The 23,136-nt window shown below is 39.1% G+C and overlaps 1 protein-coding gene across 2 annotated transcripts in view; it reads right to left on the bottom strand.

The window, feature by feature from the left end:
* The window catches only part of kiaa1549la (KIAA1549-like a), an 83,154-nt gene that overhangs the window by 16,952 nt on the left and 43,066 nt on the right, over positions 1-23,136 (bottom strand). For both annotated transcript variants that reach the window (XM_028408264.1, XM_028408265.1), the window contains 7 exons: positions 22,674-22,842; positions 15,738-15,797; positions 14,801-14,961; positions 13,034-13,205; positions 11,308-11,468; positions 10,285-10,320; positions 4,716-4,909 (listed from right to left, as the gene is read on the bottom strand). In XM_028408264.1, the coding sequence (XP_028264065.1) occupies positions 4,716-4,909; positions 10,285-10,320; positions 11,308-11,468; positions 13,034-13,205; positions 14,801-14,961; positions 15,738-15,797; positions 22,674-22,842 (953 nt within the window). The remainder of the gene's footprint in view (positions 1-4,715; positions 4,910-10,284; positions 10,321-11,307; positions 11,469-13,033; positions 13,206-14,800; positions 14,962-15,737; positions 15,798-22,673; positions 22,843-23,136) is intronic.

Below are 23,136 nucleotides of genomic sequence, written 5' to 3'. Positions count from 1 at the left end.
CAGACATTGTGTATCGCAAATCTTCAAGATATAAACAAGACACCATATCATTCAGCCACTGTTTAAAACAGGGCGGAAAGCTTGATTTCCATTCCCTCAAAATCACCCTTTTTGCTATAACCATACCAAACATAAATGATGCAAAACGATTGTTTATATAGAGATCTCTCACTGCAGACAGGCCCCTCCCAGCCCAGTGAGTGAATGAAGAGTCCATCAAGCCTGGTTTGAATGTGGGATTCTGACATACAGGGGCATAAGAGGACAAATCAGAGAGCTTCAGCACACTCTTAACTTGCTTAAGAATTCTGAATAAAATAAAGTCAAGTTTAAGCTTTTAAGTAGTTTTGAAGACAGGTTCGATTCAGAGAACAGGACAGCAGGTAAGGATGTTTCAGTTAGTGATGTTGCCTTATGAGATTCTATCACAGGCTAGCTGGGGTGGAGATTACACTCTTCAGTTGCAGCATGATGCCAGAAAACCCACGCTCTGGCATTACAAGCCCAGTAATAATGGCGCAGAACGGGAAGTCCAAGGCCACCTTCAGTTCTGAGTTTCTGTAGATGGCCCTATTTATGTAGGGTGGCGTATTGGCCCAAATAAAGGGCATGATGATAGAGTCTACTGTCTTGAAAAAAGAGGACGTAAGAAAGATAGGTACATTTTGAAACAGGTATATAAATTTGGGCAGCACAATCATTTTAATAATATTAACGCGCCCTATTCTTGATAAAGGAAGAAGTTTCCATTTTTCTATCATAGCTCTGAGTTTGACTATAAATTCTATAAAATTACGTTTAAAACGAAGTTTGGGATTTCTGGTGATGTTAATCCCCAGGTATTTAAAGTGGTCAATAGCAAGCTTAAATGGTAGCACATTAAGAAAATTAGAGTCTAGGCCTCCAGACAGAGGCATGAAGAGACTTTTATCCCAGTTAATAGTGAATCCAGAAAATTGCCCAAATTGCTTTATCAAGTCAAGGAGGGGGGGAGAGATGCCTTTGCATCTGACAGATAAAAATACATCATCTGCATACAGGCCAATTATGCAATCAAATCTACCACACCTTATCCCACTAACTTGAGAGTTGTCTCTGATAGCTATCGCCAAAGGCTCAAAAGCCAGGGCAAAAAGCAAAGGGGAGAGGCAACATCCTAAACTGTGACAAATTTAATTAGAAGTTTTAATCATTAGAAATCATCCATGCTCAGAGAGGACTGAGCTACAAATGTTGTTGTTGTGTCTAACAACAAGAAAAATTAAGATATATATAAATATGTTTCTATTTATTCTGTTTATCAAACGTTTTTTTTTACTATTTACTATGTTTGCATCCTCTTGAATCTATCTTTTACTGTTTGAAATGTTGACTGAAGTGGCTGAAAGAAATAAGTCCTGCTTAGGTTTATGTACTAAATATATGTATGCTGTTTTTCTCCACATTAGTAGATTGACTCAACAGTAATAACCGTCAAGACATGTATTTTCCCAGGCAGAACAAAATCCTAACACAGAAATCCTTCATCTTTTACAGTGTCATCTTAACTTACATGTTTAAAATTATGGTTGACCGTCACAACTCAAAAGTTGTGTGTGCCAAAAAAAAGGGAAAAAAATGAAAAATTTACTTTTAAATCAAAATAAACATGTTATTTATGGTTCTTTATAGCCACTAAAGGTTAGGGAGAAACCCTAAACACAGTATGCTGTCACACTGCTTGCGTCATCCTCCGTCCATGCAGGGCAGAGAAAATGCAAATATGTCTCAGGTCTCCAGTCTGGAAGTTTTTCACAGTCTCTCACAGTGACAAATCCATTACAACTGCATTTTTTATGCCTAAGTCTACTATATGTGCTTTATGGTATTGTTTTATTGTATGTGCAGGCTAAGAAGCCATGATTGTGTACTGAGTGATGTAAAAAAATTAGGTCTCTCCTTTTGTTCTTGTTGCATTTGATGTGTTAATGATGTTTCTATGCTTTTAACTAGTTGGTAAGGAGAATAACAAAGGCATATTGTTTAGGCATACTTTAGAGACAATCAGACTGCAACCTGCTTGACTTTTGAGCATTTAAACACAGAATCTGTAAATTCTGCACACTGAACCTCAACAATGAAAATGTGTATCCATAGCACTGCTAACACACACCATAGGTATCTGAGATCTCACTTTACGGTAAGCGAGGGTGAAAATGTTGTCTTCTTATCCACGTTATCTTACTCTCTGTCAAACTTTTTCTTTTGCCATGAGCACTTTGCTTATCTAGCATTTGCTTCATGATTAAGCACAGCAGCTGTTGTGCCCGTGCATGAAGAACAGGAGTAAATGCATCCTTTGTTGTTTTGGTGTGAAATCCACTGTACTGCTTAGAGAATGGGACCTGTAATTAGTGTGCTCCCAGGTGGTAGAATAACCTATGACACCTCTTCTGAAAAATGGCTTCCCATGTGTGTGTGTGTGTCAGGATATACAGGTTGGTAAAGCTGATTATCACACTATACCAGCTCTTCCGGCTCTTTACGCTTTCATCATTGTTACACAGAATGGCTCCCTCTGGCTTGGCTATAGCATGGGTTATAAATATACGTGTGTTTATCATACTTGAGAAGCAAAGCACAACTAATCCCACCTCCATTCATTTTCCTTAAGTGGTGTGTAAAATGTGAGGCTGTGTCTTTGGAATTTGCATGTAAGTGAGTTGAGGCCTCTCTATGCTGACTCCTGAACTTCCTTAAGGGGAAAATGTTGCAGTTGAAATTGGGCGGCTGTGTGGGTGTAGTAGCTTGTAGTAGTTAAATGTCTGGGGACGGGAGAAGACTATGAAAATAATTTTTATTATGGTGTCTGTGGGTTTTTGAAAAGAGTGTGCCATGCACATTTTTTTGACAGATTGTTGTGAATCAGATTCATGTCTTGTGCATATATATATATATATATATATATATATATATATATATAGTATGGAAAAAGACATCATTAGTCTTCTCAGGTTATCTAGAAAAAACACTGAGATATCCTCCATAGTTAGAGCCTGTGGGGACAAATCTGTTAAGCTGAATGTTGAAGGTTACATGATTACAGATTACATGACTCTGATCAGCTTAGTAACATTAGTGTGCCAGAAACCACATGATGGTACACTTTAACATAGGTCAGTAGATAATTATCATCATTTAACATCATTTGGTTGTTGGTCCTACGGTACAAAGTCATTTCTGATTGTATCGAATCTAACTGATCAGTTTATTTTTTTAGCCTTAAGCTTGTTTACCTGAGTGTTTATATCATGACAACAAAGTTGAATTAAACGCTACCAAGTTTCCGACATCAGATGCATTCACAGTTACAGCTAACCAGCCAAGTATCTCCCCTTCCATCAGTCTTAGCCAATAGAGGGTAACTACGAGATATACATTTACTTTGTACAGTTACATAAATTACTGTTGGCTAAAATCTACACTGTTGGGCATAAAACATGTTAGGCTGTAAATTAATGTAAACTATGGCAAGCTGTTAGTGATTACATTAGCAAGCAAGCTAAGCCTTGCTGTAACTTAGAATTGATTGTACATAAAGATAGATGGCATGACAGCTCCCTAAATGTGAGATCAAAACATCTCGATTCCCCCCTGGTGGCTGGCTGCAGTATAGTTCATAAACTCTGCCTATGTTAGTGGATGGGACATGGACCCAATGAAACCTAAAAGTGTTTCTAATATAAATTCCTGCTGCTGTCAGCAGGTTAAGTTAATACATTTGCACTAACAAGTAATTATTACACATGCATTTAGGTGTATCTTCTTCTTTATCACAACAGAATGTTGTTAACTAAGCTGTATTTTATTCTAAAGGTCTTTTTGTCAATCTTGCAAGGAAATCTGTTTCAAACATTATTAGATCCTGTTTATCGGTGAATGACAAATGAAGTCATTTACATTTAATTCTTGTTATTGTGCCCGAAAACTTTCAGAAAGGTGTCAGAGTGATAGCAAAGTGAAAATTACTTTTATTTTTTTCACTCTTTTTACACTCAAGTACAGCCTTTCATGTTCTTTTTTAGCAGCAGTTGCGATAGCTTAGTGTTGTATTTTGCTGCTGTGAGTAGGGGTATTTTCTCTGCTTTTGTCTACAGACAGCCTCTCGTTAACACTGGACTTATCTTCAGATCATGTCAATCTGGCTGAGTTTGTGCTGCTTACTCTTGGATTCTCTCTGGCTTAACACTGTGAAGCACAAACATGGATGTCTGGACTTGCTGAAAAGCCCTGCATTTTGTTGCTGGCTCCTTTACTGACTTGAAACAGCTGCTGGAGAATGCTGTGGTTCTCCTTCACAAGGGCTTTCCAGCTGGGAGCGGTACATCTGATCAGCTCATTATTTCAGCACTGTACCTGTGTATGGTCACAGCTATAGTGATGATGTGGGTTAGCATGGGCTAATGTGTGGGTTAGCATTTAGTTTCACAAGAGAGGACCATAAATCAAGAGGTTTTAGCTCAATAAAGTTCGATTCTATGTATTGTCATTAAATATATTATTATACATTGCTACATACTGTATTTCTGTGAGGTTTGAATAAATACTTCTTCATTACGTAGCTGAGCATTACGGCGGAACAAAGATAACTGTGGTATGCACTGATTAAATACAAACAGATGAAGACATATTACGGCAAACACTCAAGCAAACAAATGAGTCAGTCACTGTCTTACCCTCCTTTGTGTATATCAGCAGATGGAGGCCTCTTACTGGCAGTCCCATCCTGATGGACCTTTTTATCCAGTGACAGTGACAATGGAGCATCTCGCACAGGCAGCCCCAGCACCAGTGTCTCCTTAGTAACGGAGATGGCCTCATCACCGGTTCGACCCATGTGCTTCTTGGCATAGTCAAAGCCCTGAACAGGCTGGGAGGGAAAATGAGAAAAGGATATGTGGATCAGCAACATATCTTAATGTACAGGGTCAATATCGTTTGCAGCTTTTACATCAAACTGACACCTGGAGTTGAAAATCAGCCACAGTGTAAAACACATGCAAAACTCTCACACAAGAAAATACAGAAACAGTGAAATTCATTAAAGCCAGTATTTACTATATACAATATTTACTACACAGGCTGCTGAGACGGAAACAGTGTAAGGTGATGTCATTTATGGTCCACAATAACAGACAATGAATGATTAAAGCAGCCAGAATATGCACCGTGATGCATGGTTCAAACACTGAAGTTAGCTGATCACAGCTGGTGGTACGGAATCAAAAGTAGAACGGAACAATTAAAGCAAAGGGCTGCAAAGCAAAAGACACTAACACAAATGGTATTTCATAACACATTTGTGTAAATGGTAAATAACAAAATCAAAGTTTAGAAGAAATGGAAATTTTAGTATTTATATCTTTATCTTTATAGAGTGTTATAAACAAACAACCCCAACAAAAACAAAAAGCATGGATGACTATATTTGTGGCAGATAAAAAAAATGATTTTATAGATATTTAAAAGATATATAGTAGATACTACCAAACTTTTTACCAATTTCAAAAGCACAACATACTTATGTACTACTTTAAAGTCATGCAATAGAAATTGATTAGCACAATATATTTTGACTTTTAGATTCCTTTTGATTTTCTGACAGGAAACTTTCCATTGGTCCTTAAACACATCATGCAAATTTAAAGCCAGTTTAAAATTTTGCCTGATTTGCAGGGCTACACATTATTACATAACATATGGAGATCCTGTTCATTTGTTTGTTTGTTTGTTCATTTATTTATTTATTCATGGTTCAATTTAATCTGACATTTTTGTAGCTTTAATCTGTCCACCCATCTATACCTCCCTACACCTGATTTATCCTGTAGATGGTTGCTAGGTGCTGGAGCTTATGCTAGCTGACATCACTCCTATCAGGGCTGTAAATTTAGGGATTAAGCTACAATTATGTTTCTTAGATTGACGAATGAATCCAACTTTTTTCTGCAACGTTGATCCTTGTCATTGCTGGCATTTTCAGCAGAGCTACCTGACACTGCTGAACAGAACATCTAACATGACATGGTCTCCTGAATATTAAAGAAAGAAAAACTGCAGATAAGTGTTGCCTCTCATTTCAGATAAAACTAATTGGATGGGCATCCTTCCCTGAACCAGTTTTTTTTTCTATCAGCCTCCAAACACCAGAGCTGGCATAATGAAAAGTTAAAAAATAAATAAATAAATAATAAAGCTTAACAGCACCTTTGAAGTCAGGATTTTTGGGCATAAAGAGACAGAATATTAAAAAAAAAAGGCAGAAAAAGCATTTTGCTAAAGCCCCCAAGGTCTGGACACATTCTTTGTATTGCTAAATGCCTCTCAATTTGAAGCACAGAGAACATGAGGAGAGGAGAAAAAAAAAGACCTACTTTAGGTTACACAACAAAGCCGACGAAACCCTGATTTTTTTTCCTCCCCCTTTTCTATTTTGAGCCTCTCCTAAAATGGGACGCCTAATGCATTTGATGATGCATGTTAAATTCAGAGTGCATGTGAGGTTAGACAGCGTGGGCATCCAGCTGACGGTGTTGTTAATAATTCATCAGTCATACACACCGCTGTGCCGTCAGCTAGCTCCAACACACACGTGGCTGCAGCCATGGATGAGTTTCAGGGAAACTGATACATGCTCATGTAGAGCTGACACACACACACACACACACAAGAGAGGGGAGGGAGCTTTCTCTGTGGCTTATATATAGATTGAGTGTCCGCATGCATCTACCACCAGCTGAAGTGATGTATGTTGACAGTTGTGACTCTTCCGTGTGAAAGATGTATGTTGAGTGCAAACATTCATTTGCCTATGGCCTCGTGCAGGTTGAGCTTAATAGCGTGTGTGTGTGTGAAAGGGCAGCAGGCAGAACAGAGAGAGATGAGCCAGTAAATTAAATGTGCTGCTCCAAATATATCCTTCCACCAATATGCATTATGCGTATGGATTATTGAGAAGTAAAAACATCACACGTGGTGTCAGGGGGTGCTGAGCTGAGAGCACGCTGACAGTTAAAAGGTGCGTCATTCGGCCGCTGGTGGGTAATGGCTGTCATGCGTGAAGGCAGTATGGATTCTCCGAAATGACACGGCCGAGGGGTGTAACCTTGAAAAAGTGCGCCTGACATTTCACAACTCATATTTTAACTGCCCTTTCTCTCTGCTCGTTTCTCACCCACACATCATTCTGTCCTAATTGTCTCTTCTTCTTTTTTTTCTCCTCTCTAATCCTTCTTCTCTGTTCCATATCTCCCCACCATCTCCTCCTGTCATCCCTATATCCAGTGAAAGAGTGTTGACTTAACAAATGGCCATATTTCATCGGGTGTGAGCAGCCCCGTTTAATGAAGACTTCGACTGCAGACAGAGCTTGTGGTACGGTGTGAGCCTCTGATCCATCTGTCAGAGATGGATGACGGTTTTCTCCACGTCCATTTAGAATACTGACAGAATAAAAGAGCGGGAGAGAAGCGAGATATGGCCACATCTTTTTTCTCTCTTTTTTTTTTACATGTCATGTGAAGCGACTGTGAACACAAGCCGCACCACCAAATTACCTACACTTATTTTCCCTTCACCCTCAAACAGAAGCTTCTCCACTTGTCTAATTTTAACTCGGAGCAAGAGCCAACAGCAGCTTGATGAGGTACAGCAGATGGATGAGATATATTCTATTTCCCCTGTGGCCACATTGATTCAAATTCCTCTCTTGGAAGCACACCACAGAGCTGTATGAAAAAAACAACAACAAAAAACAACATCCCACTGATTGTGTACGTTTAAGAAGTAAGAAAGGATTGCACATTGGCACTGTGCTGCACTGGTTAGATAAACCCCTCCAGAGGCAGGCTGAGGCATGATGCAGCAAAAATGCAAAATACCTTCAGCCCTTTAAATGGCAGCTGCTGCATTGTACTTTCATTGAACATGTTACAAATGAAAAATAGATTTCCTCTCCTTTTGCTTATTTCACCTCTATTGTACTCCACGTGCAAGCTGGCTATCTGAAGCTTTCACGATTTTACTAAGTGGTGTGGAAGGAGCAAAAACCATTTTGAGGAATGTTCCGGCTTCACAGCGGAGCGATGAAGTGAGCCGGACACTGTGGAATAACTCTTTAATGCTTAAACACACGTGGAGACCCCACATAAGCCAGTTTATCGATCAGCAGCTTTAGGTTGTCCTGTAGGTGACTGATAGGAGTGGGAATGGATCTCAAACACACAAAATACACACAGAAACACACACAGTAGATCAACTTAATAGAGTCAGATGTAGTTCAGATGACTTGCTCATCACTGATGCTGGCTTCTCAAATGAACTCCATTTACTCGCAGAATGAGCATGTAATGTAATACATGCTAGAGTGTGTACCACCAGAACACATCTGGAGGTGGTTAAATTGCAATCAGATCACAGTCATGTGCAGGATATTTAATGTGTAGTTGTCAAACTTGCAGACTTCTGTCGCCCCTTTTAAGGTTTATGATTTGAAAAACCTTTATCAAGGTTGGCAGCAAAGTGAAATAATCAATAATTATAATAATTCTGGGTCAACATCCACAGCATTCATATAAAAATATATGTGGATATGTTCCAATATTTCAGTGTCTTCAGCATGAGCCTTTTGTAGAAAACAGTGGTAGGAATAAAAATATCAATACAAAGACTCCGAGGACTCCCTTATCTTATATATTGGAACTAATGTGAAGACGGGATCTGTCTACTGTGCTGACCATGTAATCACAGCTTCCACAGAAAGGTCCAACCAGCAAGCTTGATGTGTGTCAGCCCCCCCTCTTTCTTCTCTTTTGATTTCTAATTAATGCAGGTAACATCATGTAAAACAGGAAAAGTATTCACAGAGATTTCCAAGAGTTTGAATCAAGGACTCAAGGATTGTGTTTTGAAGACGTTTCGCCACTCCCTGAGAGGCCTCTTCAGTTCTGCTGCTGTCCTGGTGCTATTCACAGACAGTAACTACAGCAGTCAGTGCACACAAAGTCATGTGAGAATGACATTAAGACAGGTGTCTTATTTCAGTTTGCCACAGCCAAGCTTTCAATTCCAGTCCCTCCATTAAATATTAATCTTATTTTCTTATGCATGCCGATGTTAGGGAGAGAATAAATACTGCTGTGGATAACAACAGTGATTATAGCCTCACGGCACCACTTGTGAAACCTCATACTGTATTTCAGGCCTCTTTAATAATTGATGAACTCTCTTGAAATATAACTAACCTTAAATGTTAACATATAATTGTGAAAGCAAACAAACCTCGAAGCATTGAAATTGAAATGTTGAAATGCACAGGCAGAGTTTTCATTTATTTTGTGGAGTGTTTACACTCTGCTGTGTTGTGGTGTTGTTACACCAGCTCCATTAATGTCCCACCCATCCGCCCTTCCGTCGGCTCACTTAGCATCTCAAAGGATGGAGATGAGAGAGAGAGAGACCAAAATAACCCACAAATCAGCTGACATGCTCCACCACAGCAGCCCTAACCACACGGAAGGCCCGGACACGGTTCTTTGTCATTTAAAGCGTTTTAGCATTTTTAGCTGTTGGCCACTGCTGCTCTGCTTTGAGTCCATGATAATGGAACTCAGTAGAGAACCTCATATAGAAAAAGAACTGGGTTGGAAGGTCTTGCTGAGCCGCTACGGGATGAGAGGGTCTTCATCTGAGAGGATGAAACAGCTGGCTTGAAAGGAAGAGGCACCCAGCTAGGCCGATGGCACAAGCCGAGTCACTTTTTATGGATGCTACAAAATAAAAATAGACTGGTTTGGTTGGCAGGTGTTGGGAGTTTCTTTTCTGCAATTCATATTTATGAGCCTTGGTTAAAAATGGTTTCTGCTGGCCAACAGAAATGGGCTCATTTGCCCTTTTTTTTACCAGCCAGCCTCTTCTTGTTAATTCAGTTCATTTACTCAAACCTAAACAATGTAAATCTCAGGGACCCCCTTGTGAATTTTACTCCTTTATTATAGCTTTGTTTTTCACCTGTCTTCATTGCCCCTTCCTCTCTCTTTGTATTGATCCTCCATAGCCAATGAGGATGGTGGAATAAGTCATGTCCTCAGCGCAGCAGCCACATGCAAGAATTTACCCAGCAACAAGGACAGGCAGCACAAACAGCGAGAGGCAGCCAACGATGATCAAACCTATCAGTCAGCCAAAATCATTCATTCAATGACTCAAACAGTCAGTAATTCAGCCAGCCACTGTCTCAGTGAATACCTGGTGGTGGTAACTGCCCTCCCTTCGATATGAAGTCTAAAGAGGGAAAGAGTCAGAGGGACAAGGTCAGGGAGGGGTTAATAGAGAATAGAATAGAATAGAATAGAATAGAATAGAATAGAATAGATAAATACGGTCTTAATAGGCTACATACATCTGTGTTGTTAATATGAGAGTTGATGAAAAAGGTAGTCAGCTTTGTCTAAGATACTGTTTTTACTCATGCTCAGTTGAGGAGGGAGTTTTTTTTCCCAGGTGGTCGTACTCTATATGAGTTTGACCTGATTAAGACTTTAACTGGAGTGGGGTCAAAAGGTGGGTCATCAAGTGGAGGGGTAATCGTGATATCAAATTTAAGATCCACATGGATTGGAATTCTGAACGAGGCTGAGTCACATCGAGTGCCTCTTCAGAACAAATGAGCCTGGCAAGCTTATTGCCTGTTTACCACTTCACTGACTGCAGTGACACAAGCAGCTGTTGTTCTGGCGTCACATTGTCACACAGAGTCCAGGAGAACAATCTGACCCGATCAAGCCAGCTGGTGGCAATCTATAACAAACATTCTCATTTGAAAAGATTGATTTTTAGTTAAACTCATATGAGCTGATGTTGAGTTGAACGCTGTTATTGTGAAAAGGGCCAACATTACCCCAAGGTTCGCTTCCAGTACAGTGAGCCCTGCCCATTTCCTTTCAGACGATTGGTCTTTGCAGCATGCATGATTAGTAATGACAATGGGCTATTGGGCAGCGAGGAAACAAATTAGCCAGGGTGGAACACATGGATACATTTTTCTGGCCTGAAGGAACATCTTAACACGATTTTGTGCGATGTTTTACTCACATTAAGGTTACGTAATCTTACACCAGACTGACACACTAGTGTAGGTGAAACAGCTGATTTGTAGTATTAATAGTAGTAGAAGAAATAGTAAGAAGCAGAGTAGAGCGAGGGGAAAAAAGATGATAAGAAGGGCAATAAACAACAGCAGGAGTGAACGATAAAGTTTGACAATCTTACCTTGGAGCGGGTTTTGAAGGTCCTAAAGGCGCCACTTTTAAAGATGACCTGGTTCCTCTTACACAGTATGAAGGCCACCATCCCAATCACCACCATCAATAAGAAGAGAGGCGTCAGAACGGCCATGATCCACAGGTTGCTGGGTGGTGTCTTCACCACGGCTGCACACAAACAAACACTAAGCATCAGCACTGTCAGTTAAATAGCTTTCAAACTGCTAGTAAGATTTTTCTCAAACATGTAGTGCAGTGTCTTCCAAAGTTCTGTGAATGTCTCTGTCACAGAACAGTTTGTCAAAGAGATGTGTTTTCATTATAAGGCCTAATGCAGCTTGTTTCAAACTGAAGGAAGAACACTGTGTTCTAAACTCTGTTAGAAAGAGCTGTGAAGGGCACCGGATGCTTGGTGGTATTATTCCAGTTTGTTAATTATAGATTCTGGAAAAATGCGAGAGAGAAAAGGTAAGAGGGAACACTTTGTCCTCCACAGCAGCTACAGCCACAAAACATCCTGCTACAAGGGTAAATATTCAGCAACCTTCCTTAACATCAGATCAGAAAGGAATGTGGAAACACAATCTTTGATTTTAAATTTGTAAATTTGAGAAAGCTTTATTGGATGCATAGCATATTATGGTAATGTATGGAAATTTATGGAAAACCCAAATGCTGAAGTATTTTCACAGTAAGCCAAGACTGCTATGCTTCAGCAGATAAATCCTAAGGAGTAGTTAAAACTACAATGTTTCTTGGCAATGTGGTGTCTCTTGAGTCGTGTGTACACCTATGAATACATATGTAAAGAGAAACATAGCTTCTGTTTTAATGCTTTCAACTTCTAAAAGTGAGAGCAGAAATGGTCACACAGGAATGAATAACATTATTGATTTATTTGGTCATTAACTATTTGGAAATGATGCATTCATTTAGAAACATTACAGCAATGACTATAAACAAAAGGCTTTGGAAATCCTTAGTACGGTATCTGTGATAAAGGAAGAGTCTGATATTTTGGAATATTTTAGCATCTTATTATCCTGGTTTTAAATTGAATTATGGGGATTAAAACAATTAGGAGGTCCAGAAAGAGATGAGGCAAGAAAATCAAGTTGGCAAGCACAGGGGGCATATTTTATCATACATAGATTATTTACATAATATATAATTTATGACAATTATTGCTGCGTTTTTAAGCACAAGCATTAACTAGATGCCAAAACAGTGTTTGTTAAATAAGACAGCTGGGATGTTCAGAGAGGCACGTTGACAGGTTAACATGAGAAGTGAATCCACCTACTCTACAGTACTTGCACTGCAAAGTTAATTAATTTAGGGTATTATTAGATCAAAGTGTACAATCAATGCTGCCTTTTTTGAAAAATGGAAGACTGCATTTTTTCCTCTATGTTGATTAAACTAAGAAACCTAATCGGCTAATGTTATTACTATATGATAACATGCATGTCCTATATATATGTTTATGTTGTCATCTGTAACTTAGTCTCTAATTCATGCCTCACATCCTTTGGAGTGGGATATTCATTTGTTTACACTGTTGTTGTTAAATGTGTTCATAGCAATGCCAACATGTTTTTTTTCATGAACACTGACATTTGCGAAATTAAAGCTCTCTGTGTGACTTGCTTGGTCCTTCACACACACACACACACACGAGACTGTATATGGAAATGTATTATAATGCTGCTTAGTAATATTAACAAGCTTACGTTCAGCCTGAACTTGCACAAAGTATCCCAGTGTCAGAGCCATGGTCTGGGAGTCCAGGCTGCTGAGGGTCTTAGCGGCATTGGTTCCAGAGATGGGCGCTCCATTCAGCTGGGCATAGTAGGTCATCTCTGCTGGGTTCTTGGGACCGGGAAGCCGACGCATGCTAACCATCTGAAAAAGTGGAGAAATACAAGAGAATCATTTCTGGGAAAAAGAAAGTTTTATCCTGGTTTACTTTAAATATAGAGAATATCAGCAAAACATAATAATCTATAGGCAGATGTAATACAAAACCCATAATCACACAGATTATGAAAACCCGGCTATGTCTGCAGTGGCCCAATCATAACTCTGAATCAGTTTGGTTGCTTTGATCAAGTCAAGCATTTGCTGTGAGATATCTGCTTGGTGAAGACACTCGAGGATAACTGAGTCACTTGAAATCTCAATTTCCTTTCATCATACATCAAACACCTTTTTTAATTTTATAAATACATCACAGAGTTTAATCAAGTCTGGTAATTTAATTTTGTCATAAAAAGAAGGGACGTGTGTTATTAAATGGCTGAGCGAGTTCTGTACTGTCTACACCCCGCGTCGCCTGTCTCTGCCTCTCCCTCCTCCACTTTGCGGACATAAAACTGGTCATCTGTGACAACCATAAAATGCTGAGCGTGTGTAAGGCGTAAGGCCCAGAAGGAGTCAAACTTTGCCATAATTTGGAACACGGAGCACTGGGTGATGAGCAGAAAATAACATGCAATTCCGCACTTCAAATACTAAGGCTACTAAACTCATCTTCTAGTCTTTACCCTGCACTACCACATGTATCAATTTTAATGCGACAAAATTAAAACAAGCATGATTACTATTAAACTGATTTTTTTTACTCTTCCATTGAGCAGGTTGTAGCCTAAACAGTAACACTTTCCAGGGTACTGAATCTGGAGCTGACCAGGGTAGAGCCAGCATTCACTGATTAGCTACTAGTACTAGCTATCCTTTACATGACTATAAGCTTGCTCAAGATGGAAATATCTTGTTAAATACTAGAATGTTGCAATCAACTTTAAGGTCCCTACATCATGAATGAGCAAAAGATTTGTGGGTAAGATTTGATCTCAAAAAATATTGTAACTATAAGCACTGTGTAGCAGCCTACCAAGCCACAACACAACATAACAGAAAACAGAAACAGTAGCTCTAAAGACTCCGTAATCTTATTTCTGCCCCACTGTTTTCCATTAACCTGCATTACAGAAGGCACAAAAATGACAAACGTCTGCATTCAAAGGTTGGTGATATAGTATAAATTTAATATTATTAAATCAGTCTTTACTTCAGTCTTTTGTTACGGTAATAAAAATACTTAGGGTTAGGTTAGCTGTCTACAATGTCTTTGTGCTGTTACATTTGGTGCTGAGTAACAAGGTACATGTAACTATTATGCATCCTTCTGTAAGAATGGACCGTATGGTAACATGAAAGTAGATTAGAAGAGTCAGCGTTTTCACTCTGACTTTGTGGGAAATTCTCCTGTCTCAATCAACAGCCTTGAATATCATGAAGCATACCACAAAAGTAAGATAAATTTGAAAGAAAAATAAGCTTTCTTCCCCAGGAAGGTTTTACACAGGGGTATTTCTGTAAAAATGAAGCAGAAACTGCGAGTCACATAGGCAGGTTCCAAGTGGTTTTATGATGATGAAGATTTTGCCTCATCATCTCAACACAGTATGACTCATAAAAATCCCATTCCCACCTACCTGTACAGTGTAGCCCCCGACGCTGGTGGCCCGCCGGGATCTGGCCGTCCGAGAGCCCTGCCTGCCAGCCACCAGAAAAAGCTCAGCCAGACGCTGCTCCATAAGACTGGCAAAGCTCTGGTAGTTGGCCTCCAGGGAGGAGCTGTCCACATCCTGGATCACTGTGAGGACAGACAAGAGAGGACAGAGGAGGGATTTAGGGGAGAAAAAAAGGCATTCAAGCAGACAAAGAGGGTTGAAAGAGGAGACGGGTGAGGGGGATGGAGGATGGATGGAAAGCATGAGACAGGAGAAGGAAAAAGGAAATGCAGGATGAGAGAAGGAGATGAAGGATGGGGAATATCAAAGTGACAACATCAGAGGAGAGGTTGAACAAGGGACTCCTCGTTTGTAAGTGGAAGGTTGCCTCTTTAAGAACCTTCAAAAGCTGATCATCTCCAAACTTCTTATAGATCTACAGTGACACACAGGTCTCTGTCACACACACAGGTGCTTGCATCAGTCTTGCTCCTAAATGGATCTCTAACTAGAGGCCATAAGTGAGATGGAGAGCAGTGGACAGACTTCACACACACACATACCCTTCAGCATCATTCACACCTGGCTGTGATGCAATGTGAAGTGATCTTACCCTCTGCCCTAGTCAGGAAGCTGTGAATTATACATCAATAGTTTTTCCCAGAAACAGAGCAGCTAAAGACCCTGACCACAGAGAGCTCGAGCGGGTGAGGCAGCAGGGTGAGGGCGGTGGGGGATGTGAAGACAGAGCAGGAGGAAAGGAATAATGCCAATACTATTCTGCTGAATCGCACAACAGTGGGAGCCAAGCGTTTAACTTAACTGCTGTTTTGTTCAATCGATGCAAATGTTGATTACCGCTGATCACCTAGTAGCACCTCGGGCTGTGTGTGTTTTAGTGTGTGTGTGTATAATTTACCTGTTATCACCCAGTAGATCTTGGTTGCAGTCGATATGTTGAGATTATGGTATTCAAGTGCTGCAGAGAAACAGAGAAAAAAGTTACAGGCATAGGAAGACTAATTTAAGACGTTTTAATAGCATCTGGTGTTACATTTTGGTGACCATACCAATTATGAATGCATCTTCAACATTGCACTCATAATACTGGGTCCCAGCAGTGGGTGCAAATATAGAAACATACAGGAAGTAGTGAAACAGAAATGATTAAGGGCTATGAGTGCGACTGAGGAATAATGTGACCAGGATGTTAAAAAACATAGAAAAAACAACCATGCAGATCTTTCACTGTTAACAACAGAGTGTTGAGCTCTAAACTAATATGGAGTATTATGTATTATTTGAGGAACTGCTTTTTTGGATGCATTCTTTTCAGTCATAACAGCTGTTGTTGAATACTTGAGTCAATCATGACCTTCTTTGGCCACCTCATTGGCTGTTGCTGTGGATGTGCTCATATTCACTGATTCACGGAGGATCATGTCTAAAAAGCCCAATAAACTCAGTTTGGTATTACATTTCTGTGTGATGTTATTTAGTTCCAGACTAAGTAGCTGTGTAATGATAATGTGAAGTGAGCGGACAATGCAGAATCCTGATGTGAAGCAGCAATACATAACACATAATGTTAAGAATTCAGCTAGAAATGTGCTTAAGGAGCAAATGTATTCATTCTTTTATTTTGAAGTAGGTGTTTTATTTTGAAGGCGGTTTATGCAGTTCCTTCTCCTCTCCTTACATTCTCCACTTGACATGTTTACAATGTATGGGCATGGTCAAACTATGGCAGTAATGTGCTTCTTATAGTGTTACACCGGATTTCAGAAATATTTTTGTTGGATTTAAAATATGTTTTTATTTTTTCTTTCCTAAAATATTCATTTTAATCTCAGCTAAAGTGTAAATTGCTTTTTTTTAGGCACATAACAGCCTGGGTTTAAACATGAAAAAAGCTGCCACCCACCTCCTTAATAGGTGGTTTTTAATCATTTTGTCACTTTCTTTCAACTATACACTTATTCCAATTATTCTATGATTGACTGTGGTAATATTGCTTTATAGTAAGTTTCTGCTTTTTAGAAGAATACACAAGGGGGAGCCTTTAGAGTATAGAACAGATATAACTGAGATAAACAGTCTACTGCTGGAGCCATGGAGAAGGTGTGCGGTCTTATAGTCTGGCTGAATTGTCTTGTGTGTGTGTGTTCAGAGGATTAGAATAAAATGGGTTGAAACTGTCAATACGTCTGTGCTCTCCCAATTTTTAAGGTTTGAAAATCCACTCATGAGTGGCCAGCCTTACCTCTCGTTCCCCTCCTGCTTCTACCTGCGTGCCTCTTTCCTTACCTGTTTACCTGTCAGCCTATTTGTTTCCTAAAATGCCTGCTTCCTCTCCATCTGACCGTCTCCTTCCCCCTTTATATACACATCATTGCTCCCTCAGTCCGTCGACCTCTTTCTGTGTCCTATTCATCTGTCAAGCTCTCCCTCCTTATTTCCCATCTGCCTGTTTCACCATCTGTCTCCACCTAACTCCTCTGAGCTGGCTGTCTGCCAAGCGATGCGTGTTTAGCCCGAGTCAGAGTCACTGCAGGCTGCTGTCGCTGTCAGTATGTAAGCGCATACCTTCACTGTGCTACTCTCTTAAGTTGGACACATAAACACAAAGACAAAGACAAAGACAAACAGCACTGAAGTGTGAAGATTCAGACTCATTCAGAGCCCTTTAGAGAATCTGTTCATTGTACAGATATGTCCGATGCATTCATCTCATTACACAGCAGCTGGATAATTTAGTAGTATGATTGTAAATAAAGAAACATTTAAAAAAATAGGACTCACTATTTTCTAAAACCTTTGTCCACAGTAGGTTTAGAAAACGTTATCATTAGTCTATTACTGTGCCTGGATTTGAATTAAAATCATTAATGGTTGTTATTAGTGTTTTTATATTATAGATTATAACCAATCTTTAGTTTTATAGTAGGCCTGATACATATTCTCTGCTCTCCATCAATGAATCAACGGACAACAGCTTGTCCTTACTATGACAAACAGTAGGAAAATGTCATGGATCGCCATGAGACATGACATCATGTTCCGACAAATAGTTTATTTGAACCTGTGTAAACTGTGATAATTTATACTATAAAGATATGGTGTGCTAGATTTGAGGTGTCACCTCCAAACCTGCACTTCCCCCAAAGGCCACATGAGGCTGAGGATGTTTACAGACTAGAAAACAGTAAGGGGTATGAATTTTTATATAACTCTTATTTCAATAATGGTCAAAGTTAAGCACCACTATGGGCCTGAGCACTTTTTATGATAGGTGGGTGACGTGGTGACGTATCGGATCATGAGCTGCCAGCTTACGCAACCGCCTGCCTCCTTACCTCCACTTGACCTTCACTGCATTGCCTGTGTTTGGATCAACTGGAAGAAAGGCAGACCCCAGCACCACCAAGATGGTGATGGCATGGAACTTCATAGTCATAATCATACTTTGTTAACAGTCTATGGCTATAGCTTTTACAGAAAGCTCTGTGAACATGACAGAGTTGTGATTTTGCCTCTGTTGTATCATCCTGGAATCTGAGGAAAAATGTGTGAAGGTGACGGCCATGTTGGGAATGATGGCGCATGTTGTGCGAGCCGAGAAATGTGGCTTACTGCACACGAAACCAAACTTGACCTAACAATATGTAAACAACAATGTAAATTGACAGCCATCATATGTGTAACTTATAGAATTAAATCCAGCTCAGTATAGAGATACAGGGATACTATACGACTATTAGACACAAAAGCTCCTGCTTACATAATCAAATAAAAACAGCAAATGGCAGGGTGACTCCTGTTCTACAGTTACAGTAAATTGCTTTATGTCATACACACAGAGTGCCCTGCATGTAAACCGATCGTCAAGGTCAATAGCCAGACAGCCTTGATCACCAGAATTGATCATCCATTTGTGCTCTCAGTGTAACTACAGTCAATTTGTCTGTTCAATACACGCCTGGATATTCACCATTATCACAGGATAATGTACTGTTTTGACAGATCATTTATTTAGTTTACTACTTTATGAGTCCATTTTATTTTTTTTTCATGCGTTTCACCAATAAAAAAAGAAGGCAGCATGTTTAAGTGACAGGGTTTCCATGGTGATGCCAAGTGGGTTTGGATGTGACCATGTGAAGTGTGATGTTATAGCCCTTTGGGTGTTGAAAGCATGCACAAATAGATACTAATCTAATCTCGCCATGCTAAAATTAGCTCATTCAGGGGACATGGACAACAGACTGCCCCATGGCATGATTCAGATGATAGGAGCTGTACAGCTGTTTGCCCTTTTAAAATCTCACAGATGGCATTAGAGATAGGAGTGAAATAAACAGACAGAGCATGTGTGGTTGATCTATGAGGGGGTCTGATGTGGTTCACAAATGTCCGTCATGGCTTTTTAAAATTGTAACCAAATAAAAGAAACACAATGTCTGTGTGTACTCCAGAAGATTCAATTTAAACATGTTAATCCAATAGCTTTTCTGAGGACTTCTAGTTGCTTTCTGACATAAATGAAGACGTTTTTTTCTGACAGCATGACAATTTCCTTCCCTTGTTTTGGCACGTCACAGATGAACAACGCCTCCATATTACTAACAATGCCAATCTTTTGCGATTAGTGGGTGTTGTTAAGCAATACTTATGTAAAGCTTTAATATATTTTTATAGTTTACCATCCCTGGTGAAGGGAAATGTCTGGATCTGTAGCTTTGTGCTAGAAGCTAACTTTGACGTGGACAGAACTTTAGAGTGGATTTATATGACGTTACCTGCTGAGTGAGCAGTAAGAAATTTAACCAGAAGATGTTTTTTTTTTCTTGTTTCTACGGTGATCTTATCAGTTGTGACAAATATGTACATGCCGAGATTTAGAATTTCTGTTTGGAACTGCCATCAACATGATTTGTATTGTACATGTTATTCTTTTTCTATTTTATAAAAGACAAAAGTCATTTTTGATATGTTGCTACAAACATTCTCCTTACTGTGCTTCATATCTTCTGACATTTGCTCTATAATATTAGTAAAATATTGATAAAAGTGGTTGATATACACCATGTAGTTACCACTGTTATAGAGTTGTCCAAACAAAAAGTGATTTACTTTGCTTAACCCAACACACATTATGATAATGACACAAGCGCAGTTCTGTTTTGTGTCTCAAAAACAAAGATTTTTCAAAAGCACATTTAAAAACAAATTAGCTTCATATAAACATATTTTGTTGAGGGCCGAGATGAAATATATTTTTCCTTCCACGCTGGAGGCCATAGTATAGTCCTCTGTATGTACACAATAATCATGAATTCACCGTATTAAGAAGCAGGTCAAACATACGCTAAGTCATGAATCATGCATTGCCCTGCAGTGGACTCAATGGTTCTCAGTAGTCAGTGTTATTGAAAGCACCCTACATATGCTGTGTAAGTCTGTCTAAGCCCAGCAGTGCAATGCTGCACGGAAAGACCAAAACAACAACTGTTATGTAATGACTAAAAAAATTAGCACGAAGAGTATGGAGTCTTCTGATGTCTAGTTTCTGAGGGAAGAAAACAAACAGCAGCAGCAGCCTCATCACTGTGAAACCAATTAGGTTCAGTTAGGCCACTTTCAGTCAGCCCTGAATACTAACATCCTTCACTACTTTACCTCCAACTGAAGAGCCCTTTAAGACCAAAATATAGCCCCTTGTGAATAAAAACAAACTTTTTTTTTACTTTTGTTCTGTACCCTTCCTTCTGTTAAAAAGTTTACAGAAAAAAACACAGAGCATGAACGTGGGCACAGTCTCTACCCTTGTTGTATTTTCAATTCCCAGCCTGAAGGTACACTGAAGAAAAATATAGATCCATCACACTTTCCTGACACATTCTCTGTTTTTTTTTCTTTTTTTTGGTGTAGCAATCTTTGATGCAGGACGTACAGTGTGTCTAAAGCTATTAGCGTGGTCTTTACCTTGGAGTATTACATTGGCAAACGGTGCAATAGAGGAGGAAAGCAGTGTAATAAAAATGCATTTCTAAATCTTAAAAAGTCACCATTTTTGTCACAAGTTGACTTTAACAGGGAGAGCAATATTCCAGAGCAAAAATAATAGCCTTTAATACAACATAATGTCAAAATGTTATTTTCAGCACTGTTAAATGTCACTATGGGTGAAACTCCTGAAATGGCAGCCATGCATAATGTTGTTTTTGACTTATGAAAATAAGCTTCAGCAGACTGCATCATCTCATATAGTTACTGTTATTGCAGCATTTAGCTAAACATAAGAATTAAAAAAAAATAATGTATGCATTATTTATAAAACATTGCAACTGTCATGGAGCCACGTGCATCAGCCACAGATGGATTTTAATATCCACTCACAGCCGCCTTTAAATTATTTGAAATGCATCATAATTATCCAGCACAGCCTCTGAGAAGATGGCTTGGAGGTACATCAAGTAAATGAGCACTGAGTGCACTGATTGAACTCTAATTTGTTGGCTAGACACCATTAATTGTGGATTAGACAGAAGTCTGTATGTGTAGCCATGAGAGAAAAGCAGCGCTTTGTTGCTAAAAAAAAAAAAATGTCCAGGAGCAGTGATGCCAATTTAATGTAGACGTTCAAAATATTCACATGAGATGCCAAATGACCTCTTTCGCTGACTTGTGCTCGAATATATGTGATCACTGTATGAATAAAATCCCAATCACATCTTATCAGATCTTATGTTGCAGATAATTTTTGGCTTATTTCTCCAGGACTTTGGTCTGTGCAGTAACAATGAATGTGTTGTTGTTATTTCTTCTCTTAAAATGCTAAAAACAATTTCAGCAGTATAGTACTCAACTTATTCCAAACCTGTAAGTCAACAGGGTAGCTATATTTGTGGCTGCCACTCAAGCTGTCAGTTAACACATAAAAGATATATTCCTTGGAATTGAAAAGGGAGACACTTCATACCTTGAGAGGAACCATCATGTCCACCTCTAGTATGAGATGTATCAAATGTGAATGGATGCCTAATAATAATAATAATATTTTGCTGGGATCCAATATGCTGATGTTTTCCAACTCATTTTAACCTACAGCTTATACATATTAGCTTGGCCAGTGATACCCTTTCAATCTGCGAAAATTCCCGCTATGAAATGGATCTGGAATATCCCTCCTTCTGTAAATGTAAAAAAAAAAATAAGACGATTCGGAATCCAATCTCTGCCCTCAGCACTGCCCACATAAAAACAGGAGTGAAAAATAACAACTCCCTTTCAATTCAAGTGCTCAAGAATATGTAATAACGTGCAATAAATATGTTTTGACTGATATATGATTGTCACCGTGTGAGGGCGAGTATAGCAGGAGTTGACAGAATGAACAAGTTCATAGGTTCGGCTTCTCTTTTTGTCATCAGCTAAATAATGTATCTGGCTACAAGCTGCCATCTGACCTTTACAGCTCAGGATTACATAACGTGCTCATTCATCACTTTGTGCTAATGAAAAATTCTTTATTTAGCGTCACTGTCATAATAACTGATGGGTTAAATGAAACATGGGTTTTCTGTTAAAAAGTATGGACAACTGTGACATGTACGCATTCTTGTATTTATGTTTTTAAAACATCACTTTTGATTATGTTTCATTATTTGTTTATAAGCTGGGTAGCTGTATTTATTCTCCCAAAGAAGCCAAAAAAAGGCAAAAATAAACACTGCAGGGTTTCCAAATATTTAAAAGCGACCTTTCAAATGTTTCAAAAAGGTCAGGAAATGCATTTATATTGTCTAATGTAGGACCTGTATTTTTGTTAGATATGCTTTGGGGTTTTACTCACGCTCAGCGATGACCAGCGGCGGGTAGAAGAGGAAGTATCCCACCAGCTCTGCAGTCAGCTGGTTGAGAAGCCCGCTTGAAATGGTTCCATTAAGAATGGCGTCCTGGTTTTTCACCATGTACACCAGTGAGACTGAGGGAGAGCCTGGCTCCTGGGACACACTCTGGATCTGAGTGTAAACACACAAATACATTGTTTTAATACTGCCCGAAAATTGTCTGATTTATTCCAATCGGACAATCAAATATATAACCGTGTTACCCCATAGGTGCAATATAAGAGTGGTTTTTATTTTTTATTTATAGCAAACACACAAAGAGACAGCCATAGCTACATGTATAATTCAAACCCTCATATAGAAATATCTGAGGTATCATACCAGATGTCTAAAATACATATAAAGAATGCATAACATGACTCAGACACAATATGACACTTTCAATGAACAATGCTTTTTACTTTC

The sequence above is a fragment of the Parambassis ranga genome, chromosome 6, assembly GCF_900634625.1.
Source record: "Parambassis ranga chromosome 6, fParRan2.1, whole genome shotgun sequence".
NCBI classification, from domain to species: domain Eukaryota; kingdom Metazoa; phylum Chordata; class Actinopteri; family Ambassidae; genus Parambassis; species Parambassis ranga.
The sequence above is the reverse complement of the archived record's forward strand: the minus strand, read 5'-3'. Positions and strand labels throughout refer to the sequence as shown.